The sequence below is a fragment of the Eutrigla gurnardus genome (genome assembly GCF_963514095.1).
Source record: "Eutrigla gurnardus genome assembly, chromosome: 16".
NCBI lineage: Eukaryota > Metazoa > Chordata > Actinopteri > Perciformes > Triglidae > Eutrigla > Eutrigla gurnardus.
In genome coordinates this window covers 16491617-16513871 of record NC_139927.1, presented here as the reverse complement: position 1 = coordinate 16513871, position 22255 = coordinate 16491617, and the positions used below count along the sequence as shown (strand labels likewise).

Sequence of the window (22255 nt, the reverse complement as noted above, 5' to 3'; positions counted from 1 at the left end):
CTGGGTGAGGAGTTTGCATCAACAACTTGTCATTCACCACACATTGTGTGAGTTTTCCCCCTTCACATTTATTAGGAGACATCACTCGTTTCTATGACAGTCAATCATATTATATTTTACTGTATAGGTGGTAAGCAATATTTGTATAGTATTTCAATAGACTAAGAAAGTAGCAGAAATGTGCAAAAAGTCATTTGGATTGCATGTTTATTAATCCCATTGAGTCAGGTTATTTTTATTTCTTTTGCCAGTGAACAATTCATTTCGGATGATGAAATCAGAGGAATGCTCCGACCACACGCTGAGAGAAAGAGCAGAGTTGGATGTTAAAATTGGTGGCTTCACCACTTTGTGCAACAATTTTCCCATTGTACATAATCACAGTGTCAAAAAAAAAACACCACATGGTTTCCACCAGAGAATGTTATTGTTATTTTTGGCTAATGGGAAGAGGAATGAGCAGCATGAAGAGGTCCGGTTGAGTCACTCAAAACAACTTCACTTCCTACATATAATTATAGGCTAAAAGCACAGCCTGTGTTGTTATTACAGCACGTTTCAGCTCGGAGGGAAATGTCTTACAGTCGCCTTCTCATGCAGTCGGATGCAGTATCCGCTTGTCGTCAAACAGCCTGGCGATCCTCCCCGGCTATCTGTGTGAACCCTGTGGCTCGGCGAAGTCAGATCCGCCTGGCAAACACGTCTGGTTGCTATAGAAACAGCACTAATTATGAGGTCTATTATTCATGACCACCACAGGACACGCCGTGATCGGCAAACACAAAGACCAACGTAAAAAGAGGGCCAGGAGTTCAGGCTCACCAGCCTTCTCTTTCATATTCTAAACAGGCCTCGCTGAAATAATATGTCTCGGCCTGAACATGATCACATCTGTTTGGAAAACACTTATTAGCTCTTGAATGCTGTGCAAGGGCACACACACTTGGGCCAGTTGATCTGTTCTGCTTGCATTCACTGCTCCAAGCCCAAACGGGCCGAGGCCCGAATGCCTGTTGTACATACGTCATCTGGTCGTAACACTGCAGGGCTTGATGTTGTTTTCAAGAAGTGCTGTCTCAAAGTCATTAACAAGAGAGAACAACACAGAGAACATGACGGAAACTTTACTGACAAGTCGCGTCTGCACATATTTCTAGTCAACACTCGACCTGCATTGGAGCATGCGAGCCGAGCAAGTTTTGGAGCGGCATTTTGATAATAAAAGGACGGATCATCGCACTGTCCCGGTCCGGTTCCACTCCATTACCTCTCACAACAGGAGTTTGAAGCATGCCCAAGCCCGACCCAGAATCCATCTGTGTCTTGCACAGTCATCAACAGTATTTTCAGTCAATAGCGTACACCATGTCCATGTTGCGTATCCGTGCATGTGCTCGTGCATGAACCATACCTTCCAATCGTGCCGAGGCCGAGGAAGCGTACTGTTCTTCAGAACGGAGCGGAGCACTCAAACTAGTCAAACAATCCAGACTTAAGTCTCAACCGTGCCTGGGCCGAATGGATGGCCTAGTGTGAGTGTGAGAGCGACTCTCAAAATGCAACATGAGCATGCAGCGCGACAGCTCACGGGATGCTAGAAGCTGCAAACTGGTGTTATTCTGAAAAATATGCACCAAATTGGTTTTCACGTCCCAAATTCGAGGCTTCCTTTCGAATGAATCCAGCAAAATCAATCAGTCACAGTCGGTTCGTTTTATAAATGGATCAGTTGCCAAGGGAAAATAAACAGTCTCCATCCCCAAGAGGACCGGCAAACTCAGTCCTGAGGGACGTGGCCCCGTTTTACAAAACAATCTACTATCTTTGTCTCAAAAAACTGGGCCAATTCAGGAGCCAGAGGCGCACTTACACAACAGTTTGGGCAAGTTGATTAACAGGCTGTCCTATAACCAAAAGGTCACAGCCAACAGGACCATTAACAACCACTATTCCCATTCAAGTGTCAAAATGAACCTTGGTGCACTAATTAAGCTGGCAGTGCACTTGGAAAACCTGTTTTTCCATCACGGGCCATCTAGTGCATGATTTTTGAACCTCGTGTGGAAGGTCACGCTGCATATGCGATGCTGTGGCAAAGCATCTTCTGCAGTTCTTCTCTCACGCTTTTGTTCACATCCAACATTAAAACATAAAGCACAAAGCAGGTTTCAAACCTTCTCAAGCTTCAAGTTTACTTCACCGGTTGAAACTTTTATCCTACCTCCGTTGATTTAGTTGCTCTTGAACTACAGTCACAGATGTTCAGGTAGGTTAACACAAAACACATTTTTTGCGCTGCACTATTTCATTCAAAGTCAATGCAAAGACGGAAATAGACACAAATTTCCACCGGGTGGCTTCAGGTGACACGAATGAGACACTTTTATTTGCCGCGCTGACATATTTCAACTCAAGCTAATAAGTTGCGTGATGCAAAAGTCGATCAGCGTCGACCTTCTCCTCCTGTCATCACTGAATCAGAAATGGAGACAAAACACATTGTAGCGGTTTGTGGACTCCCAGAGCTCTATGATAGAACCTCACATTAGTACAGAGACCGAACCAGACTGTGTAGAAACCAGAGACTGTCTATAGAACAAACAACAAGGTCACTGCTGTATTTATGTCCAGATGACGTTAGTGATCCACCCTTTATCTCTGCAGGCACAGGCAAGTGTTGATGGAGCAGCTACAATGTTAGCATAGCCTACCTCCGATCGATCCAAACTCCATTCAGAAAACAAGCATTTTATTATTGAAATTATTCGACTTTTGCTAGTTTTTTTTGCTAATTTGCAGCAATTGTGCTGTCCGGCACACATTTTTGTTTTAGCATTAACTTTGTATCAATCGCATGGAAAAATTCCAGTTCCAGGAACAACGGTGTAGACGTCAACCGCCAGACAGCTGCAATGTAGCATCTCGGGGCAACTCCTCACAGTCAATGTACGTCCACTAAACGTGTTTGATTTTGCCACCGACAGGCTTAGATTTTAATCAAGTTATAAGTGTATGAAAAACCCTACACAGAAATGAAACCCTTTCCTCTACTTTTCATTTTATAACACTTAAAATAACAATCTAAGGATCTGAGAACAATCAAGAACTTGTAGTACATTGACAGTGGGGAGTTGCCCTGAGAGATTACACTGTAGTCTTCTAGCTCTTGCTCAGTGCTGGACCAAGTTAAAAAATGGTTTCCCCATTAGTCACCATTTTTAAAAAACGGTTCAGAGCCACTCAAACTGGTGGCAAACGGGAACAATCAGAGCATTGTGTGATTGCAGACATGTGATTTTGGCCAGAATTCAGAGGCCGGACAACAATCACATTCACATGATCCATTTGCTGATAGTGAACTGTCATGGAAAGATCTGCATAAGAGAAGTATCTATCAAAATCAGAGTAACCATAGTAACGCATATGGTTGTCCCACATGCATAGACATGCGAATGCCCTTAAATGTTAACAAAACACAGGGAAGCTCTTATAACAACGCACACAGAAGGAGAGCCACTTCATTCTCTACTGAGACATTCGTCCTGTACTCAGTAGTTTGACCGCAGCATTAGCTGAATATTCTTTAATAAATAGTGATGGACATGAATCCCTTCCTATGTTCTTAGTTATTTTTGTCCGTGGAATTATTTCCATCTAAGGGGGTGAAGGTTGGTAGACACAATTCGCCTTGGGGTGATGTCAGAATTTAATTTAGAAATTATTTCTCTGTATAAATTAAATAGAAGAATATAATACTTATTATTAGTTATAATCATTAAAGATAGAAGTGTCTTGATGTCCGATATATACTGATGCATCATCAAACAGCAGTACTGTTGCTATGCAAACAACATCATAACATCAGCATCCGCCCCGTGCTGCTGCAGTGGGAGAGCCGGACATAGAGTACTGTACATATACAGTATAGTACACCCGGGGTAGTCTGGATTTACTGCAACGACTGACCACCTTCAGTTATGTCAACCCCCCCAGATATTGTTGGTACTGTCCGCTGGGATGCTTTTTGCTTTGGCCTGCAGAGCTGCTAAGTCAGCATCTTGACTCAGCTAGCCATACAGGGCCAGCTTGAGGCTGTTACATAAGCCTTGTGGGGGTGGGACAGGGAGGACAGCAGAGTGGAGGAGCGGCAGCCCAAGTGGGGGGATGGGAGGTATGCAGTGGTGCAATGCAAAGCACACGCTTGATACCTGAGGTGCAGAGACGCAGAGCATGCTACTCACCAGCAGCGACGCACAGTTATGTAACAGCAGGAGCAGTGGAACCATGATGTGCTGGTGGAGGCGCCCCGCCCCACCGCTCGAGCACATTATGTGTCTCGATGCCACACCTCTCACAAGTATTAGCAACATAACTCTTTCACAAAGCTTTAATATACACTGTGAAAGCACAAAGAGGCCTTTGGGTCTGTTTTTCCATAAAAGCAGCAACATACTCACTATGAATTTGATATGTTTTCACTCACAATGGCAGGAAGCCTTGGCAATGAGACAGCAAAACAACGGCACTAACTGCGACACATCAGAGCAGAGTCATGTAAAGTCTGACAATGGAGAATTCCATCCGCCTGCAATGAAAATAGTTGGAAAGGGGCGGAAGAGTTGGTGCACAGATAAGAGTGGCGTGACCTTTCGGGAGCAAAACAACCACACGGCTCCTGTGGGAGATTTTATGTTGTTGTGAAGGAGAGGGGGTTTCCTCCGTGTAGTACTTTGCTCCGCACAAGAGCTCGGAGACGCTATTTGCTTGGCAGTGCAGAAAGGGTATGCATTTCAACCATCTGCTTCGAGATATTATGAGGTTTTTTTACGTTTTTGTTGGTTGTTTGTGCATTAAAACCTGTGCAATCTTTTTTTTTTAAATGTGTGTGTTATCAAGATAGCAATGGCCAAAATACTAAGTGGCGACAGCCAAAAAACCAAGATAGCGACATGAAAAAAAAAAACAAGATAGCAACTGCCAAAAACTAAATTGGGAGCAGCCGAAAAATATGTTGACGATCAAGATGCAAGATGGTGACATCCAGGCACACAGCATGTAATAGGCATGACCCCATTATTCATTTGAAAACACTTCCTATCAGGTTACATTTCATCCTCTCTTCATGGTTGCACCAACTTCTCTCTATCAGCCAAGAATATAAACTTTATTTCCTTGATCATTAAATGAATAATTTAAGAAAAAACATATTAAATGTGAAGAAGTTTTTTTCCCTTGAAAAAATGAATATCTTCTTATTTATGTTGGACTGTTGTTTACAACAAAACATAGTTTCATGAGATCACTCATGTAACTTTAGTCACACTTGTTGTCACGGTGTTACACAGATGGTTGAGCACAGAGGTGACCAAACCCTGCACCAAATCCAGCAAGTAAACAAATGGCAGCAGCAGAGCAAACGTAAAACACGGGTCTGGGGAGGGAGGGAGTGGTTTCAGACGGACTTGAGCAAGCGGACTACAAAGTGTCTGACCCGAGTCATTAACTGGACTTTCTAACGTCAAATTGTAAAACTGACCGAATCCCTCAAAACCGTTGTTTCAGCTCAACAGGAACCTTCTTGGTGCCAATGCACGGCAACAGAATCAAAACAAGCTCACTGATAGATAAAGTGACATTGAACTGTTAATGCCTGCAGAGATAAAGGGTAGATCAACAGAGGGAGGCCGAGTGTGAAATCCCGCTCCATGATCCCTACGGGTTTACATAATATGATGTCCAGCCACCACATGACCACCGAGGATTGTCAAGGATTACACAAGAGTGGACGACCTTATTCAGAGATGACAGAAGCCTGTAGATGGAGTGAGTGGTCAGCCCTCCGACTTCTGAGCCCGGCATATTCACAGAAATCAACCAACCTCTCATCCATATCTCAGTCAGATTGTATTATCTTGGCCTTTCATTCTCTCATGAGCATCATCTGGGAATAGCCTCCCTCTGGATCATCTGACTTCAAAGCACTGAACGTGGTAATCAAATTACATTTATGCCACATAATCTGTTTGGTCAATTATGCTTCTCACAAATGTTCGTCACTGGGAGAATAGATGCAGATAGAGATAAGAGCGAGCGAGTCACACATGCAGATGGGCTGTGGGAGTTCACGCCACACGGTCCGATATGAGAGAAACTTAATCATTCCAGTTCTGTTTGTTTTTTAATCTCACGTGGTCAGATCGGATGATTCTGTTGCATGGCGTCCATATACTGTTTATAAGAAGACTCGGTTTGGAAACCTCAGGTCCAGCATTCTGACCAATGCCATCTTGGACTTCGGCCTTTGCCATCTTGTTATTTTTTTGCAACCAGTGAAGGAAGTGGCCATATTTGGACTGTGGAGGAGCGACGGGTGGATCTAAACACAAGCAGCAGGGCACCCAGAGCAGCATCCTTACTGGATCTGGATCCATCTGGATTCTGTTGTGAAGCCGCTAAAAAAGTTAGCTTCATAATTCAAGGTCAATTTTCGGCTAACAATAATAATAATAAACTTTTATTCAGGACACAATGAAAGGTCCATATTACCTTAGTGTTAAAGTCATCTTAGTAGCTAACTGCATTGGTAGCGTGGTAGCCACCTGTCAATCACAAGGTAGCCCCGCCCTGAATCATCCCCTGCTTTATGGTCTATTTGAGTCTAAATGGACCATAATTTACCAAATGAACATCATGCTGTATTGAAGAAGACTTAAAACGAGACATTGAGACCATGAACTCATGTTAACAATGTTTACTGAGATACTAAATCAAGAGAGAATTAAGGTAATTTTCTCATTGACTTCCATGCAATCAGATGGCCAGCAGAGAGAATGACAGTTTAAGACAGTTTAGCGTTGGCTTTACTTTTCATAACCAGTGTTTCCGCCTGATGGAGTCACTCTTTCAGTTACCATCTGGACCATGTTGATAGGGGAAACAAAATACATTTTATACAGTGATGTCTGCTTACAGGTGGAGTTCTATTTCACGTGTTAAAGTAATATAGTAATAAAGAAGTAGTAACGCTGACTCAAGTGACATGATGATGACATTAATCAGACTCCATGCAGCTCCCTATCCTCCATTACTAGCATAACACACCTGAATCTTGGAGCTACAATTCAAGCCGTCAAAATGCATTGTGGGTAATGGAATGGTGAATGGTATTGGGTAAGGAAGAAGAATGTGCAGACTAATAAAGACAATATCACCGGTTCTGCTGCATCAATTTGGATCTTTTTTTAAACTGCCCATCGTGAGCCTGACAGGCAGCTTTTGCATCAGTCTACCTGTGGTGGGACACAGACATTAATAGCAGTTGAACCGTATCTTTTTTTCCCCCAGTTCTTCCCATGGATGCAGAAAGAGAACTAGCGACAGCGTTGGAGACGGAGCCCCGTTCAAGAGTTTTCGAAGGTAGAGTCAAAAGTACTCCAGTGAACCATAACCATGGAACAATTTTGTTTTAATTCCTGCCAATCTGCCATCTGAACAGAAATTTGAAGACAAACAATGAGGAGGCCTGTGTTCGGGCTCCAGCCTGACTCTCAGCTGCACCGACTGAAATCTCCCTCGAACCAAAGTACTGTGGGAAAACCAAGGTGGAGAGAATCTCACAGGAACCAGCAGCATGTTGCTGCCAGGTTACCGGGTAGACGAGAGTCAGACAACATTTGGAGAGTTCGGAACGTTCTGCTCTTCACACGTTACAATCAAACTCAAATAATAACACACTACAACCAGACAAAACAGCCCTCGCACTGAAATGACACAGCTCTGCTGGTTGGGATGGCCCGCTGTGACCGCCGTGGCTTCCAGCTTGGGTCAAGGTGAGCGATATCAACCCAGTGACCTCGAGGGTGTCATGGAGACAGACTTGCTCTCTCCAATGTTGTCATTTTAAATGAGTGTTTTCAGGGAATGTGGGCTAATTATTCTTATCGGCCTAATGTCATTTTTATATGTAAGTGGCTGATTTGCACACAGAAGCTATAATTAGCACAAGTAGCAGCTCGGAGAAAAGGTGAGCTGCTTTGCGTTAAATTATCATTGATCTAATCATTATATTTTATTGAACCACTTTTGAATCATGACCACCTTATTTAAGATAATAATATATATTAAATAACAAAGGATGTTCATTAAAAGAGATGTGTCGCAATGAAACACATTTGTTTCCTAACTAAATGTAAAGTGATACCAGCATAGAGTAGATTTTATCTTATTGGGATAATATTGTGAGTTATAATATTGCTATATTAGATCATCGTGATATGAAACTTTCATATTGTCCCGTGAAAAACATGGCCGTACAGTTTCTAAATGGAGATTTTTGTATTGAGACTTTGTATTGGGTCTTTGTTTTGTTTGATTTTAGAACCCTTGCTGTTTTCATTTAAAACTTTTTAAAACGTAATTTTTTTACACCACAGAATTACATTGTCTTCTACAGGTTTCCTTTTTGGTGGCCTTGTTGTTAATTTTTGTTATGCTATATTTATCTCCTTTAATCTGTCTGCTGCCTGTGATGACGCCAGATATGGCTGCTGTAAGACAAACAGTGTTGCTGAGTAACAGTGTAGCCGTGACGATAACGGTGAAGTGTGTGCTGCTGCCAGTGTGTGTGTCTGTAAAGGGAAACCGGAGCAGTGAAGCTAATATAGCAGCTCACCAGATCCCTGTGGAGAACCCAGTTGGCATGGAGGTAATGGATCCCATCCAGGATCTGATACAGGAGAGATTTCACCATCCCTCGGGGCAGCTGCACGGGCTTCTTGTTGGCCTTGGAGGCTCGGTGGAACTTGATGATGTGCTGCAACGCAGTGAAGCTTTGTCAGTTCAGACCGTGAATCTAAAACATTCACAAGAACACAGCCTCTCCACATCGTGGTGGTGCTCGGTTCATTAGGAAATCTCTATGTATGTTTTCATTTTATTGCGTAACCTTAATGGCGCCTGGTGGCACAGAAAATGTTTCCAGAGTTCCCCAGGGTGGGAAATCAACCCCAGCAAGCAGATACATGTGCGTAATTTACCTGACACATTGGCAGATGGTGAATTTTAGAAGAGAAGAGCATTTTCCAAGATGCAGCTGGAGAGTTTGGTAAATGTGACACATTTAGTATTGACCGATTATAAACAAAATGGATGCTGCAAGCTGGACTGGCCAACAATATTTAAAAATATAATAATATTTAAAAGAGAAAACGTCTAGAAGTAGGTTTATTCAGTGATATGCGACAGTTATATCGGTTATTACCAAATAATGTATCTGAACATCAGGAAACATCAAGTTCAGGTCTCATCAAACATGTACTGTTGCATGTAGCAACAATACAGAGAAACTCACCCAAAGGTCGTGTTCGGCGTAGTCGAAGAGGAGCCAGACCTTCCTGTCGCTGTGGGACAGGAACACTTTCTGCAGGGCGATCACATTCGGGTGTTTCAGTTCTCGTAACAACTGAAAGACACGACAGAAACACGTAAATACGATTTAAACAAGACAAGATACGCATTTTCATTCGATGAATGGCTTTGTGTGCGAGCACAGCAGACACCGAGTTGTTCCGTAACGACGCCAGAATCACACCAAGGCCACCGCCTGATAGCTGAGCTAGCTAACATTAGCCGTTAGCTGTTAGCAGCCGCTGGGCAGCCCAATGCTGCTTGGCTGCAAAACAGAGCTAAAGAACATTAGAGGCTGCATTGAGTTACATTATGATATGTTCAAGCTCTATTTAGTAAATTAGTATAGGAAAAAGGTGATTTATGACGTTATCATGATGTGTTCAATTGTATAAACAAAATACAACAGTTTGAAGGAGATGTTTTATAATATTAGATATTATTAAGATATTTTTATTTAACACACTGTTAGCGTAACGGTATGGTAATAATAACCCAGACTGGCAAGAGACAAAATGAACAGATGACTTTTAAACTGTTGGAAAATAGTAAGACTGGACAAAGTTCAAATTCCTTAAGTGTGGTGGCCCATAAATAGCAGCTTTAGTCAAGGTTAATGTCAAACTAACAGGATTATATGAGGACGAACTTCACACCAAGGCTAATTTCTTTACATGATGCATGAAAATGTGAGGGGAAAATCTAATTTGACACAAGCACAAACAATGTCTGCCGTTGTCACACACAAATGTATGCTGATGAATCACGTACATTCCCTTGAAAATGATCACATGTTGCAGCCAAACATGACAAAGAATAAACCTGTTAGAGTGTATTTACAGTATATAGTACTGCCAGAATTGTGCCCTTTGTCTGACTTTGTTAGTTCATACATAAACATGTTTGAATTGTCACATATCGTACGATAATGCATGATGCGGATAATATTAACATTATTGAGTTATTGTCCCATATGGACCTGATTGCGATCATTATTACATCATCAACTTATCGTACCATATATGGGCATACATTTTTATAATTTTTTTCGTTATTGAGTAGTGGTGTAACGATTCATTTGATGCATCAATGAATTGATTGTCAGTCCTATCAATTCAACTAAATCGTTCTGCTAAAATAAATAAATAAGAATGAATCCTTTTGGCTTCACCAATAATCGATATAAATGCGTTTAATCGTATGAATCGTGATTCTTAATTATGATTAATGTGTAATACGTTTAAGACATTCTCTCCCCTTCCAGCATGTAGTCTATTGAAAAATGTTAAAAATAACTGAGCATTACATTTTTGTATTCAGCATAAAATATTATGCCGGACTACCTTTTATAGAATAAATATGTTAAATAAGTAATTCTGTGGTCTGTTTCTTTTTTCACCTTTCAGAAGAATACAGATACAGAAAAAAATTGTCCTTGAATCAAATCGCCCACTACTGTATCGTTAATCGAATCGCTGTGAAGCCAAAGATTCACACCCCTATTATTGAGTTATTGTACCATATCTGGACATGACCTCGATCATTTTAACAATATCCAGTTATTCCGCTCTGCACTCATCTGGTGAGTTTTACCATGGGCTGTGACGGAGTTTCACCATGTTACTTCCCAGCATGCACCATGCCTTCCTCCAACCCTCCCACACTTCCCCAGAGAGGCAAGCCTCACTTTGAAAGCAGAATTCCACACTATTTTTCCAACAACACAGTACCTAAGAATTTAGCCACAGAGCGCTAACAAATAAACATGGCACACTAACAAGACTGATCTACATTTAACACACTTTCAGCGGCTTACCCACAAGACAGCTTTTACGCTTGAATTGTAAATTAGTATTATTGTCATGATCTGTGTTTGTTTTGATCTGTGTTTTCTTGATTTTGATTCCCTGGTTTATTTTGTAATTTTCGGCTTCCCAGCTCCTGCCCGAACCCGTTTTGGGGTACTCGTCTGGCCCTGGGAGGGCCAAGGAGCATCCAGCTGGCTGACCGGCAGTTGGCTCGTCGGTTGCCGACCTCAAGGAGGAGGTGCGGCACAAGGAAGCGAGCCCCCCCCGATGCTGCTCACATCGGTTCTGACGGGGGTCTGTCCGTCACCAGTTCCAGCGGAGGCCTACCCGTCCAAGCAACCAGCCCACGCCACCGTCTCAGCCAAGCAACCAGCCCACGCCACCGTCTCAGCCAAGCAACCAGCCCATGTCTCTGCCAGTCAGTCGGCGGTCCGGTCGACACCTGCCAGTGGTCTTCAGTCGGCGGTCCGGTCGACACCTGCCAGTGGTCTTCAGTCGGCGGCCCGGTCGACACCTGCCATTGGCCTTCAGTCGGCGGTCCGGTCGACACCTGCCATTGGCCTTCAGTTGGCGGCCCGGTCGACACCTGCCATTGGCCTTCAGTCGGCGGCCCGGTCGACGCCTGCCAGTGGTCTTCAGTCGGCGGCCCGGTCGACGCCTGCCAGTGGTCTTCAGTCGGCGGCCCGGTCGACACCTGCCAGTGGTCTTCAGTCGGCGGCCCGGTCGACACCTGCCTCTGGTCTTCAGTCGGCGGCCCGGTCGACACTCTCCAGTGGTCTTGAGTCGGCGGCCTGTCCGTCACCAGCCCAGACAGGGGACCGTCCCACACCTGCTCCTCGCAGCCTATTGGGGGTTCGCCTGTCACCCATTCCTGTTCCGACGGGGGTCCGTCCCACGCCTGCCCCACACAGCCTTCGGGAGGTCTGCTCGTCACCCGTTCCTGTTCCGACGGGGGGCCGTCCCACGCCTGCTCCACGCAGCCTTCGGGAGGTCCGCTCGTCACCCGTTCCTGTTCCGACGGGGGGCCGTCCCACGCCTGCTCCACGCAGCCTTCGGGAGGTCCGCTCGTCACCAGTTCCTGTTCCGACGGGGGGCCGTCCCACACCTGCTCCGCGCAGCCCTCGGGAGGTCCGCTCGTCACCCGTACCTGTTCCGACGGGGGGCCGTCCCACGCCTGCTCCGCGCAGGCTTCGGGAGGTCCGCTCGTCACCCGTTCCTGTTCCGACGGGGGGCCGTCCCACGCCTGCTCCGCGCAGCCTTCGGGAGGTCCGCTCGTCACCCGTTCCTGTTCCGACGGGGGGCCGTCCCACGCCTGCTCCGCGCAGCCTTCGGAAGGTCCGCTCGTCACCCGTTCCTGTTCCGACGGGGGGCCGTCCTACGCCTGCTCCACGTCGCCTTCCTGAGCGGCCCCGTCGGCTAGGTCGCCCTCATGCCCGGCCTCCTGAGCGGTCCCGCCCGCTAGCTCGGCCTCATGCCCGGCATCCTGAGCGGTCCCGCCCGCTAGCTCGCCCTCATGCCCGGCCTCCTGAGCGGTCCCGCCCGCTAGGTCGCCCTCATGCCCGGCCTCCTGAGCGGTCCCGCCCGCTAGGTCGCTCTCATGCCCGGCCTCCTGAGCGGTCCCGCCCGCTAGGTTGCCCTCATGCCTGGCCTCCTGAGCGGTCCCGCCCGCTAGGTCGCCCTCATGCCCGGCCTCCTGAGCGGTCCCGCCCGCTAGGTCGCCCTCATTCCCGGCCTCCTGAGCCCTGCCCCCAGACCCCCTCCACCCACCCTACATATCCTGAACCCCTCCTCCTGGCCCCCTCCACCCGCCCTACGTATCATGAACCTTGGGGACGTCTGGGATCCGTCCCTTGAGGGGGGGGGTACTGTCATGATCTGTGTTTGTTTTGATCTGTGTTTTCTTGATTTTGATTCCCTGGTTTATTTTGTAATTTTGCCCTTGGTGTGATTCCCTGTCTCGTACTTCCTGGTCCTTGTTGTTTCCGCTGTCTTGACTCCCCCTCCCTCTCGTGTTGATTACCATGCCTGCCCTGATGTGTTTCACCTGTCCCTCGTCAGCTCCCTGCCTCCCTGTGTGTATATAGTCTGTGTGTTTCCCCTGTCTCATGTTGGATCATTGTCGTTGTCGATGTCGCTGTCTGTGTCTGTCACTCTGTCTGCTGCCCCACATCTCGTCCCTGGATTTATTCGTTTCTGCCTCCCGTGTCCTTTTGTGTTTTGGTTCCTGTTTTGTAAGTGTTTCGTTGATGACCGTTTTTTGCCCTTGTGGTTTCCTTTGTTTGATACTTTGTTTTAGTCTTAGTTTTTGGTTTGTATTTAGTTAATGATTTAAATAAAACCTTTTGACTGCATTTGGGTCCTCACCTCCTGTTTTCGAGTCCACGCCTGCTTCCAAGCCCAAACCTTGACAATTATCATATTTATGGATCATTAGAAATGCAGAAATTATGTGTTTAAAATGAGTTTAATCCATTGTACCGGGCAAAGGAACAGCTGCAGCAGAGTCCCTGGCTGTAACGGTAGCCGAAGTCTTAATGGAAGTTAGCAGTGAGACAGCTGCATAATGGAGGACTTCCATCTTGGCTAATGCTGCACACTGTGCTGCATCATTCAAACAGAACCTCTTTCTCTGTCTTTGTAACCGGTTTGTTGGCTTCGCCCACTCCTGTTCACACCAAGCCATTCGTTGACCCACCACACGCTATCCACAACCAATCACGGCCGTCAGACAGGCCTCCATGTCTGCAGGCTGTTTCAGGCAGTAGGGCAACCGAACGTAAACATGGTGAATTCCACCGATTCAATGAATTATTCACTTACACAGGCTGTGATGACTCTGACTGTGCTTCACTCACAGTAAGATGCAGCGTTCACCGTGACTCACGTGTCTTTCTTCTTCGGTTTGCACTTTACTTTGTGGCTTCACATTACATATGTTGAGTCCAATATGCAAATTTCTTACTAACTGAATAAGCAGAACATTATTATTTGCACTAGATCATCGCTGGTAACTGGATCAATTGTGCAGTAAAAACACTATCAGGGCTCAACAATAAGGATTGCCCTATTGCCAATGACAAGTAAAATAGTAACTAGCTTACCTGATCAGAAAACTAAGCGCATTGTTTTTTCTGGATCGGGCATTTGGGAGAAAATGCTGGCAGGTAAAGACAACGTTAATGAGCTGAAGCATAAGTGAGAATCCAACTACGTAATGCACTTAGTTTGCTGGCAACTGGATATTTTTTCCAAAGGAAGCTTCTTTAAAATGTTGAAGTCAACGACACACTGTGTTCTGCTTCATTTAAATAAGGATTAAACATGACATTTAATTTTAGTCTTTGTTACTATTTGATAACCACTAAAAAATAAAACTATTTGTAATGGGTCGAATACAATTTACTTACAGGACGTACAGGATAGTGAGGGACGAAAACATTAACGCTGAATAATGCAGGGCACTATTTTGAATTCTGTAATATTAGACTCACAAGGCAGTTGAGGGCAAAGGTGGGACAAACTGAAGGGAATAATGAAGGAATTGTGTGCAGGCCATTTAACTTGGCCGGGGAAATGAGGTTTGTGTTTCATCACAACCTTAAGCCACAGGCTTTATTGGGGCATTGTGGTAATGAGCCCCAGGCTTAGGGCTTGTACACCCAGCTCTATGGCATCACTTTCAACGCTGAGGATGGTGCGCTGGACCATCCAGGAAGGCTCACTGAGACCTCATATGATCATTGAGTTATTTGGCACTAATACTACTTTCACACACAAATCCAGCAATTAGCAAAATTATAGTAAATTGTATGTAAATTATGGTCCAGAAGGTCAAAACTTGCTATTCCCTAAGACACACTGCTAAACCTAAATGTAGGAATAGACAAGATCCTACATGATGGAAAGTTGTGAAGAATGACCAACCAGACAGAATGAGGTGAACCTGCATGTACAGACAAGCAAACAATGCAAGCTAACTTTGATAAAAAAAAAAACAGCTTTGCAATGGTTTGACAAGGAAGGACAGACTTGCACTCAACCTGTTTGATAGGTCTCATGGATGCAAACGATGCACATGGGAACCAATGGGTGAGTAACACGGAACGTACACAGGAACAGGTTTGTATACATGAAGACGCCTTAAACACTTACTGTGTTTACACACTGCTGACAGTCTAATGGTTCAACTCACAAAGCTCAAATGTGATCATTGTTGTCGTGGTTACACAAAACCCACAGCTGTCCTGCTCATCCAACTATGTTGGTGCATGTGGAATGAGAATGAAACAAGCGGCTGTAAACCATACCTGTGAAATATTAAAACATTACTAATACTATCACACGGATTAAAGTTTTAGATTTTAATTTATTTAAAAAAAACCTGGTTCATATCATACCTGACACGCATCCAATTCAAAATTATGGCACTGGCCTTCAGGGCAATCAATGGAACGGCACCCATCTATAGCATTTTGATCATAGCATCATGGTAACCTTGCTGAACAGCTACTACTTCACTCAGACAAGCACCTAACACTTGTTTCTATTTTTTCGCTCTTACTTTATCGGCAATGATATGTTGTTGTTTCTTTCTTTTGACGAATGTACTTACTGTAAGTCACTTTGGACAAAAGCGTCTGCTAAATGCCCTAAATGTAAATGTAAATGTAGAAGAGGCAAGAATTCAATCATGGCAGGAATAAAAAAACAAACTGGCTGTCCCCCTCTGAGTAAAATAGGGCATGATTTTGTAAAGGCCTGAGAAAGAAAGCACTCGCTGGACAAGTTCCAAATATTCACAGCTAAGCCAGACTCTGAACAGGGCTGCCAGTCCACCTTTAAAGAGGCTACTCAAGATCCAAATGTGTTTCCAGGTCACTGACCATCACATCACACTTAGGCAAGTTCCTGGAATTCAAACTTAGCCGGATTTTCAGAAAAGGACACGTCGAGGAAAGACGTTTTTCAGTGTCCGGTTGGAGTTTACATTTACATTTACATTTAGGTCATTTAGCAGACGCTTTTGTCCAAAGCGACTTACAATAAGTACATTTGTCAAAAGAAGGAAACAAAGAAACCACGACGTATCATTGCCGATGCAGTAAGAGCTAAAAATAGAACAAGTGTTAGGTCCTCATCTTGACTGAAAACCATTGTGACGTTAACTTTGGTTTTAGAAACATCTTGTAGAAACCAATGTAGCTGTTACTTTGTGTCACACACCAAATTAACCACAATTAGAGCATGTCACCATTCCCACTTCCTGCTTTAGTGTCTTTAACAGGAATTCTGCTACCCAGAATGTTTTGGTCTCATTTCTCTTCCCAGAACACAGCTTGCACAACAAACATGTCAGGATGTTGCAGTTAGATAACAAAATGTATTACAACTGTTATTAATAAAGACAAGACGTCATGTAAAAGACAGATGGACGGAGTTACACATTATTTCTCTTAAACGCATTCTAACTCAACAATGTATGCATCTAAGTGGTTAAAACTGTATCCTCCATCCTCAAAAACATCTCTTATCTTTCTGCTTGACCTGTTGCATCTATATCTTGTAACACATCCGTTATCAGCTATTTAGTCTTCCAAGAAATCCTCTTCGGCATCAACAGTCTGATTAGCAACTTGAGACGACATTTACAACGGGATTGTTTAATTTTTCAATGCAGATACATTTTTACAAAAAGCTTAATGACAGTCAGAGGATAGTCGATGGGTTCCCAGATTGCATTTCAGCCAATGCTTTCCACCTCTTTTGCTCTCCACGCCGACTGTTTACCTGAATTCATCCGAAGCCCGTTCTAACGTGATTAGTCAATCTCACTCAGACTACAGACTGACGCCAAACCCGTTTCCTACAGATTCTGCATTCATATGCAGCCATCTGCTTTATGTCTCTACCACAATGTTTAGCTAATGCATCTAAGATGTATGGACTAAACGAATTCAGAATCCACAAAAGCCTGAGCAAACTATGTAAAGTTAGCGTTCCCAGCGGCTAGGTTTCAGACATCTGTATGGAATAGCCTAGCAATCGTGATGCATTGAAAATTCCCTTTTTTGGTTATCAGAATCGTCTTCGCGTCCGACTGAGGACGGATTAATGGCCTCTCACATGTAGCTGGCGAGCTGCAGGTTGATAAACCCACCGCAGGCTGCTCCATGCAGGACTCTCTGCCTGCAGGGTAACATGCACAAGGAGCCTTAAGCCTCTAAAATGCACAAAGTGACGGCCACAAACATCAGCAGCGGCAGACATTTGGTGTAATATTGACAGATTACTGCTTACTGGGCGGCCTTTGATGGACCACACGCTCCAGCTTCACTGACGACAAGGTTTATCGCTGGATCCATCAGATCAAGCATGTTGTCTGTAGTTACAGCAGCAGATTTACTGGTGCATACACACAATTATATGGTTTGCCAGATTTTATTTAGTCAGTGGCAGAAAACGTTGACCTCATCCATTTAACTCACAGCGAGGTTTCCCAGAAATTCAAGCTCTTCCAACTAAAAATGCAGATGAAACATGTTGCTGTTTCCACAGGGATCAGGATGATGGGGAAGACAAAAGCTGCCTCGGGGAGACTGAGGCAGAGAGGACGAAGCCTCAGTCTCCCAGCAGGACTGTAATTTCATGTTTCTCCCTTTGCACCTTGGGGCAAACTGTCTTGCAGCGGATCATTATTACTAAGGGAATGATTGCATACTTTTTTCCTCACGTGGAAAATAGGCTATCATAAACAAAATGATGATTCACACACTAAATGTGCCGCTTTGGCACAGAGAGGAAGAAAGGGAATATTTATGAGGTCAGGACATTTAGCCACACAAAAGCCATTGTGACCGACAGGGAAAACAAGACTTGTTTTGTGGGAATAATGAAATTCATGAACAATGTTTCAATTCAGGAAGGTCAAAATGAATGGAGAGAGCAGATGTGAAACAAGAGCAGGTGGGTGAATACGCTTTCCACAATAACAATTAAACCACTTTTATAGGCAATACACAATTTTATATTCATGTCTTTCAATGGAATGATTTTGTGGTGAAAGCAGGTCATCCAGTGATTGTACTTTATAAAGTCGCAGAAATAGGTTATCAATGTTCATGGTAATAATTTGCCCATATCACCATTTACAGATGACAGTTCATTAGGTACACCAAAGATAAATCTAACACAGTCCGATGCAACAGTCCTGCAGAACAGCTTCCCTTCACACCGTGAACATTAGAACTTCATGGACGCTGTATTTCTGCAGGGCTTAGAGGGTAATCAAGAATTATTGGGATTTCATAAGACCCTTTCCATAATGAGAGGAGCTTCCTTATTACTTACTGTGGTCTCATGGTAAAAAATACTGGCGTATGTGACAAACACTCTACTGACACGGCCTCTCTATTTCTGTAGATGCCGCAATTATAGATTTGCCGCTGCTTAAAATGATTCAAAACAAAACTCCACCCTACCCAGTCACTCGCAAAACATTTGTCTTCTCATGCACACAGTCATAAGAAACATTAAAAACAACAAGTTCCTGTTTTCCACCCTACGTGGACTCCCTCCATCTGTAAGCCCCCCCCACCCGATGAACTCGGCACAGGCCAGCTCACCTCCTACATCCGGCTAGTGGAGGATTGACCCAAGTCGCCCAATCATTATCCAGACACAGAAAAGCTTCTGTCACAGAGGTTTAAAGGCTGCGAAGCGTCAGTGGGACGTGTTATGCAACCTGCTGTTGAGCTGACTGAGGGAATGCGGTGGCGACGGCCGGGATTGTCCAGAAAAGAAGCAGGGTGGCATGATAAGTCTCGGGGGGGTATTCAAGACCCCGACATCCTGATGAGGTGCCTTTGTGGAGCTGACTTCTGACCTCTGTGTGCAGGAGGATGAGCAAAAACAATTAACTGAAGCTGCCTTGTTTACTCCTACTTCCGATATTGATTTCATATTTGCTTTCTTTCCCGAAGTTGTGCCGGTTTTTCGATCCTTGTCTCTGCTCAAATGCTCAAAATAGAAACAGAAAGAAATCTTCACACTCCGCTCGTCTCAGAAGCAGTGGTGGCATTTGACCATGTGGGAACCACAAAGCACCAAATGTGGGATCTTCATTTAATGAAACCGGCTCGAAAATGAACCCCGTTTCCGGCAGATGCAACGCTGCAAAATAGCAGTCACTTACTAGTTCCTCCATCTTGTTTCATGCAGCTCTCGCTTATTTGAAGCACGCTCGGCTGATGTTTGATCAAATCGATTGGCAAAAGCAAACCTCGTCTTTAAAGGTGACCCACGTCAATTTGCTTTATTGCTCATGATTTGAGTATTTTTCCGTATCAACACGGGCATGGAAACATCATAAAAGACCCCGGACAAAAAAAACAAAACAAAAAAAAAAACACATTGCAGCCAAGAAAACCCTCCCTCCCTCCATCCTTTCCCGCTTCAACTCCACTGCATGTGGCATGCCAGTGGCTGAACTGCACAGTTATGAAAAGGGAGCGAGGTGGTGGTTTTGAGAGGCACAAAGACTCCTTTGTTCCACTGGGCAAGTCGAGAAGACTTTTTAAGCAAAACCAATTTCTGGTGGTTGGAATGTTCATGAGACAAACAGTGGCGTAAGGCAGTTATGACGTGCCCCAGTGCACGCTCTTATGACGGACCCTAGTGCACGCTCGTTAATATTTAACGACGCGCACACACACACGCACACACACACACACACACACGCACACACACACGCACACACACAGCGGGCTGGCAACTCTTGATAAGCAATAGCCAAAATAATCTAATATAGGGAGCTCTGATACGTTCTCCTCCTGTTCTGTTCACTCTTTCACTCGACTTGCCGATGCTCAGTCTGGACCGATATAAAGAGGCCAAGTCACGCCCCTCCTGGTGTACCAGAAAGGTACAAGTCTAAGTCTACAGGTCTAAGTCTAAAGATGTGTGTTCAACCGAATGAGATTTTCGCCTTGCATTACTCGCAGGAGTTTGTGTTTATTTGGTCATCCACGCTAGACGCAGCAAGGAGCAGGCGTGGCTTCCCTCCATGTAAACAACAACAAGGTGTCATCCATCATGGCTGAAGTAAACACTAGTGCTGCTCTGCACATGTTGTGAAGACCCAGATACGCCAGGACACCAAACGGCATCCCATCTGAGTTAAAAACATCATCCAGAGGTGCTGTATGAACTGGATTTAGCAAGACACACGTCGGCTGGTTTATCACAACTGGATGAACTCAAAATAAAACAATTTAGTTTGAATTAAATTGCAATAAACGGATAAAAAGGATGCTGAAATAACTACATAATAATGAACATTTATAAAAAAGTCTGTAGACATGCTTCGTTAGGTCTGTCTGCAAGACGACAAGCAAACAACTTTTGGGTGCTAGGCTATGCTAACATTGTAGCTGCTCCATCAACACTTAAATAATGCAGAAATACAGCAGCAACCTTGTTGTTTGTACCATAGACAGCCTCTGGTTTCTACACAGTCTGGTTCGGTCTCTGTATTAATGTGAGGTTCTATCGTACAGCTCTGGGAGACGACAGACGACTACGATAGGATTCCTCTCCATTTCTGATTCAGTGATGACAGGAGGAGAACTCCAACGCTGATAGGCTTCACAGCGTCACACTGATCTTTTAGGCTAAACAAAAGTTTAACAAGAATATGTCATTTGCCATCTTTATTGAAAAGGTGCTGCAACTGTCAGACTTAATATCACTGCTGGAATTAATAGTTTTGAAATATTTACAGGCAAGTATTGCACATTTTGGTGACGTTTATTGCAAACACTTTGCATCAGCTCGTGTCTGGTCTGTCCTGAATGACACTACGGTGTCATGAAAACAACAAAAATCTGATTTTGCCGATCTATCTTTCTAAAGAAACTGCAAGATGACACCTGAGTTCTTCTATAAAGGGCAGAACTTGACCAGCTGGGTCGTAGCTGAGTAGATGAATATCTGTTAGCCTTCATTTCAACGCCCCAACAAGAGCCCTGGAGGCAATCTCATGGTCGGATTTGATTATTCTGGAAAGGAAGGCTGCTAACGCCCACAACAAAAATGAGTCCCATCTTAATTTCTGTTCCCCTGCAGAGCAGCCAAATACCACCGGCAGTCCAACTTTTCCATGATCAGAGGCTTTAGAATGGGACGATTGTTCTTTCAAAGCCTGAAAGCAAATCAACGGTCCGACTCTCTCTGCCGGTCCAAGTAACACGACACCGAGTAAGAGCTCTGTAATGCTACCATCCTATTCTTAAAGGGAATGAAAGTCACAGTTGATCCCATGTCAAAACCTGCAGTAAAACAACATGTAGGACTATGTTGCATCATGTGTCAGGTATTTAAGCTTCAAGTCTAGTTCTTTTTACAAGACATGAGTAAACGTTAGGTTCATTCTGAGTGACGGAGCACTGGCAGCTGGCAGTTCTGTTGAAAAACAGTAAAAGTGTGCAAACAGTTTTGCCCCACCTCCGGCTGCAGAGTATTTGAGAAAGTGTGATTCACCGCAACCACGTGAGGTGAGCGTGCAGCTGTAACTGGCCCCACAAAGTATTATTCAGATGAAGGCGTCGCTAATGTAAATGTTTGCTTTCTCAAACAGGAGGCACCAGTACCAGCAGTATCCAGCAGGGAGCTGAAAACATTATAATGTTTATGAAGTAGATGGCAACATCCAGTTCTGAAAAGTGAAGCCAAAGCCGAAGTGCATTCTCTGTGCTTTCCATCGGGGGGCGACTCCTCTGGTTGCAAAAAGAAGTCTGATTGTATGGTAGTCAATGAGAAAATGACCCTAATGACTTGATTTATTACCTCAGTAAACATTGTAAACATGAGTTTATGGTCTCAATCTCTAGTTTCAAGTCTCTTCAATACAACATGATGTTCATTTAGTAAATGATGGTCGTTTTAGAGTCAAAGACACCATAAAGCAGGGGATGTTTTAGGGCGGGGCTACCTTGTGATTGACAGGTTGCTACCAATGCAGGTAGCTACTAAGATGACTTTAACAC

General features: G+C 44.3%; 1 protein-coding gene across 3 annotated transcripts in view; it reads right to left on the bottom strand.

Moving 5' to 3' along the window:
* Nucleotides 1–22255, bottom strand: part of cdk19 (cyclin dependent kinase 19) — a 43450-nt gene that overhangs the window by 14328 nt on the left and 6867 nt on the right. For all 3 annotated transcript variants that reach the window (XM_084030654.1, XM_084030655.1, XM_084030656.1), the window contains exons 3-4: nt 9350–9460; nt 8672–8812 (exon numbers count right to left, since the gene is read on the bottom strand). In XM_084030654.1, coding sequence (XP_083886780.1) covers nt 8672–8812; nt 9350–9460 — 252 coding nt within the window. The remainder of the gene's footprint in view (nt 1–8671; nt 8813–9349; nt 9461–22255) is intronic.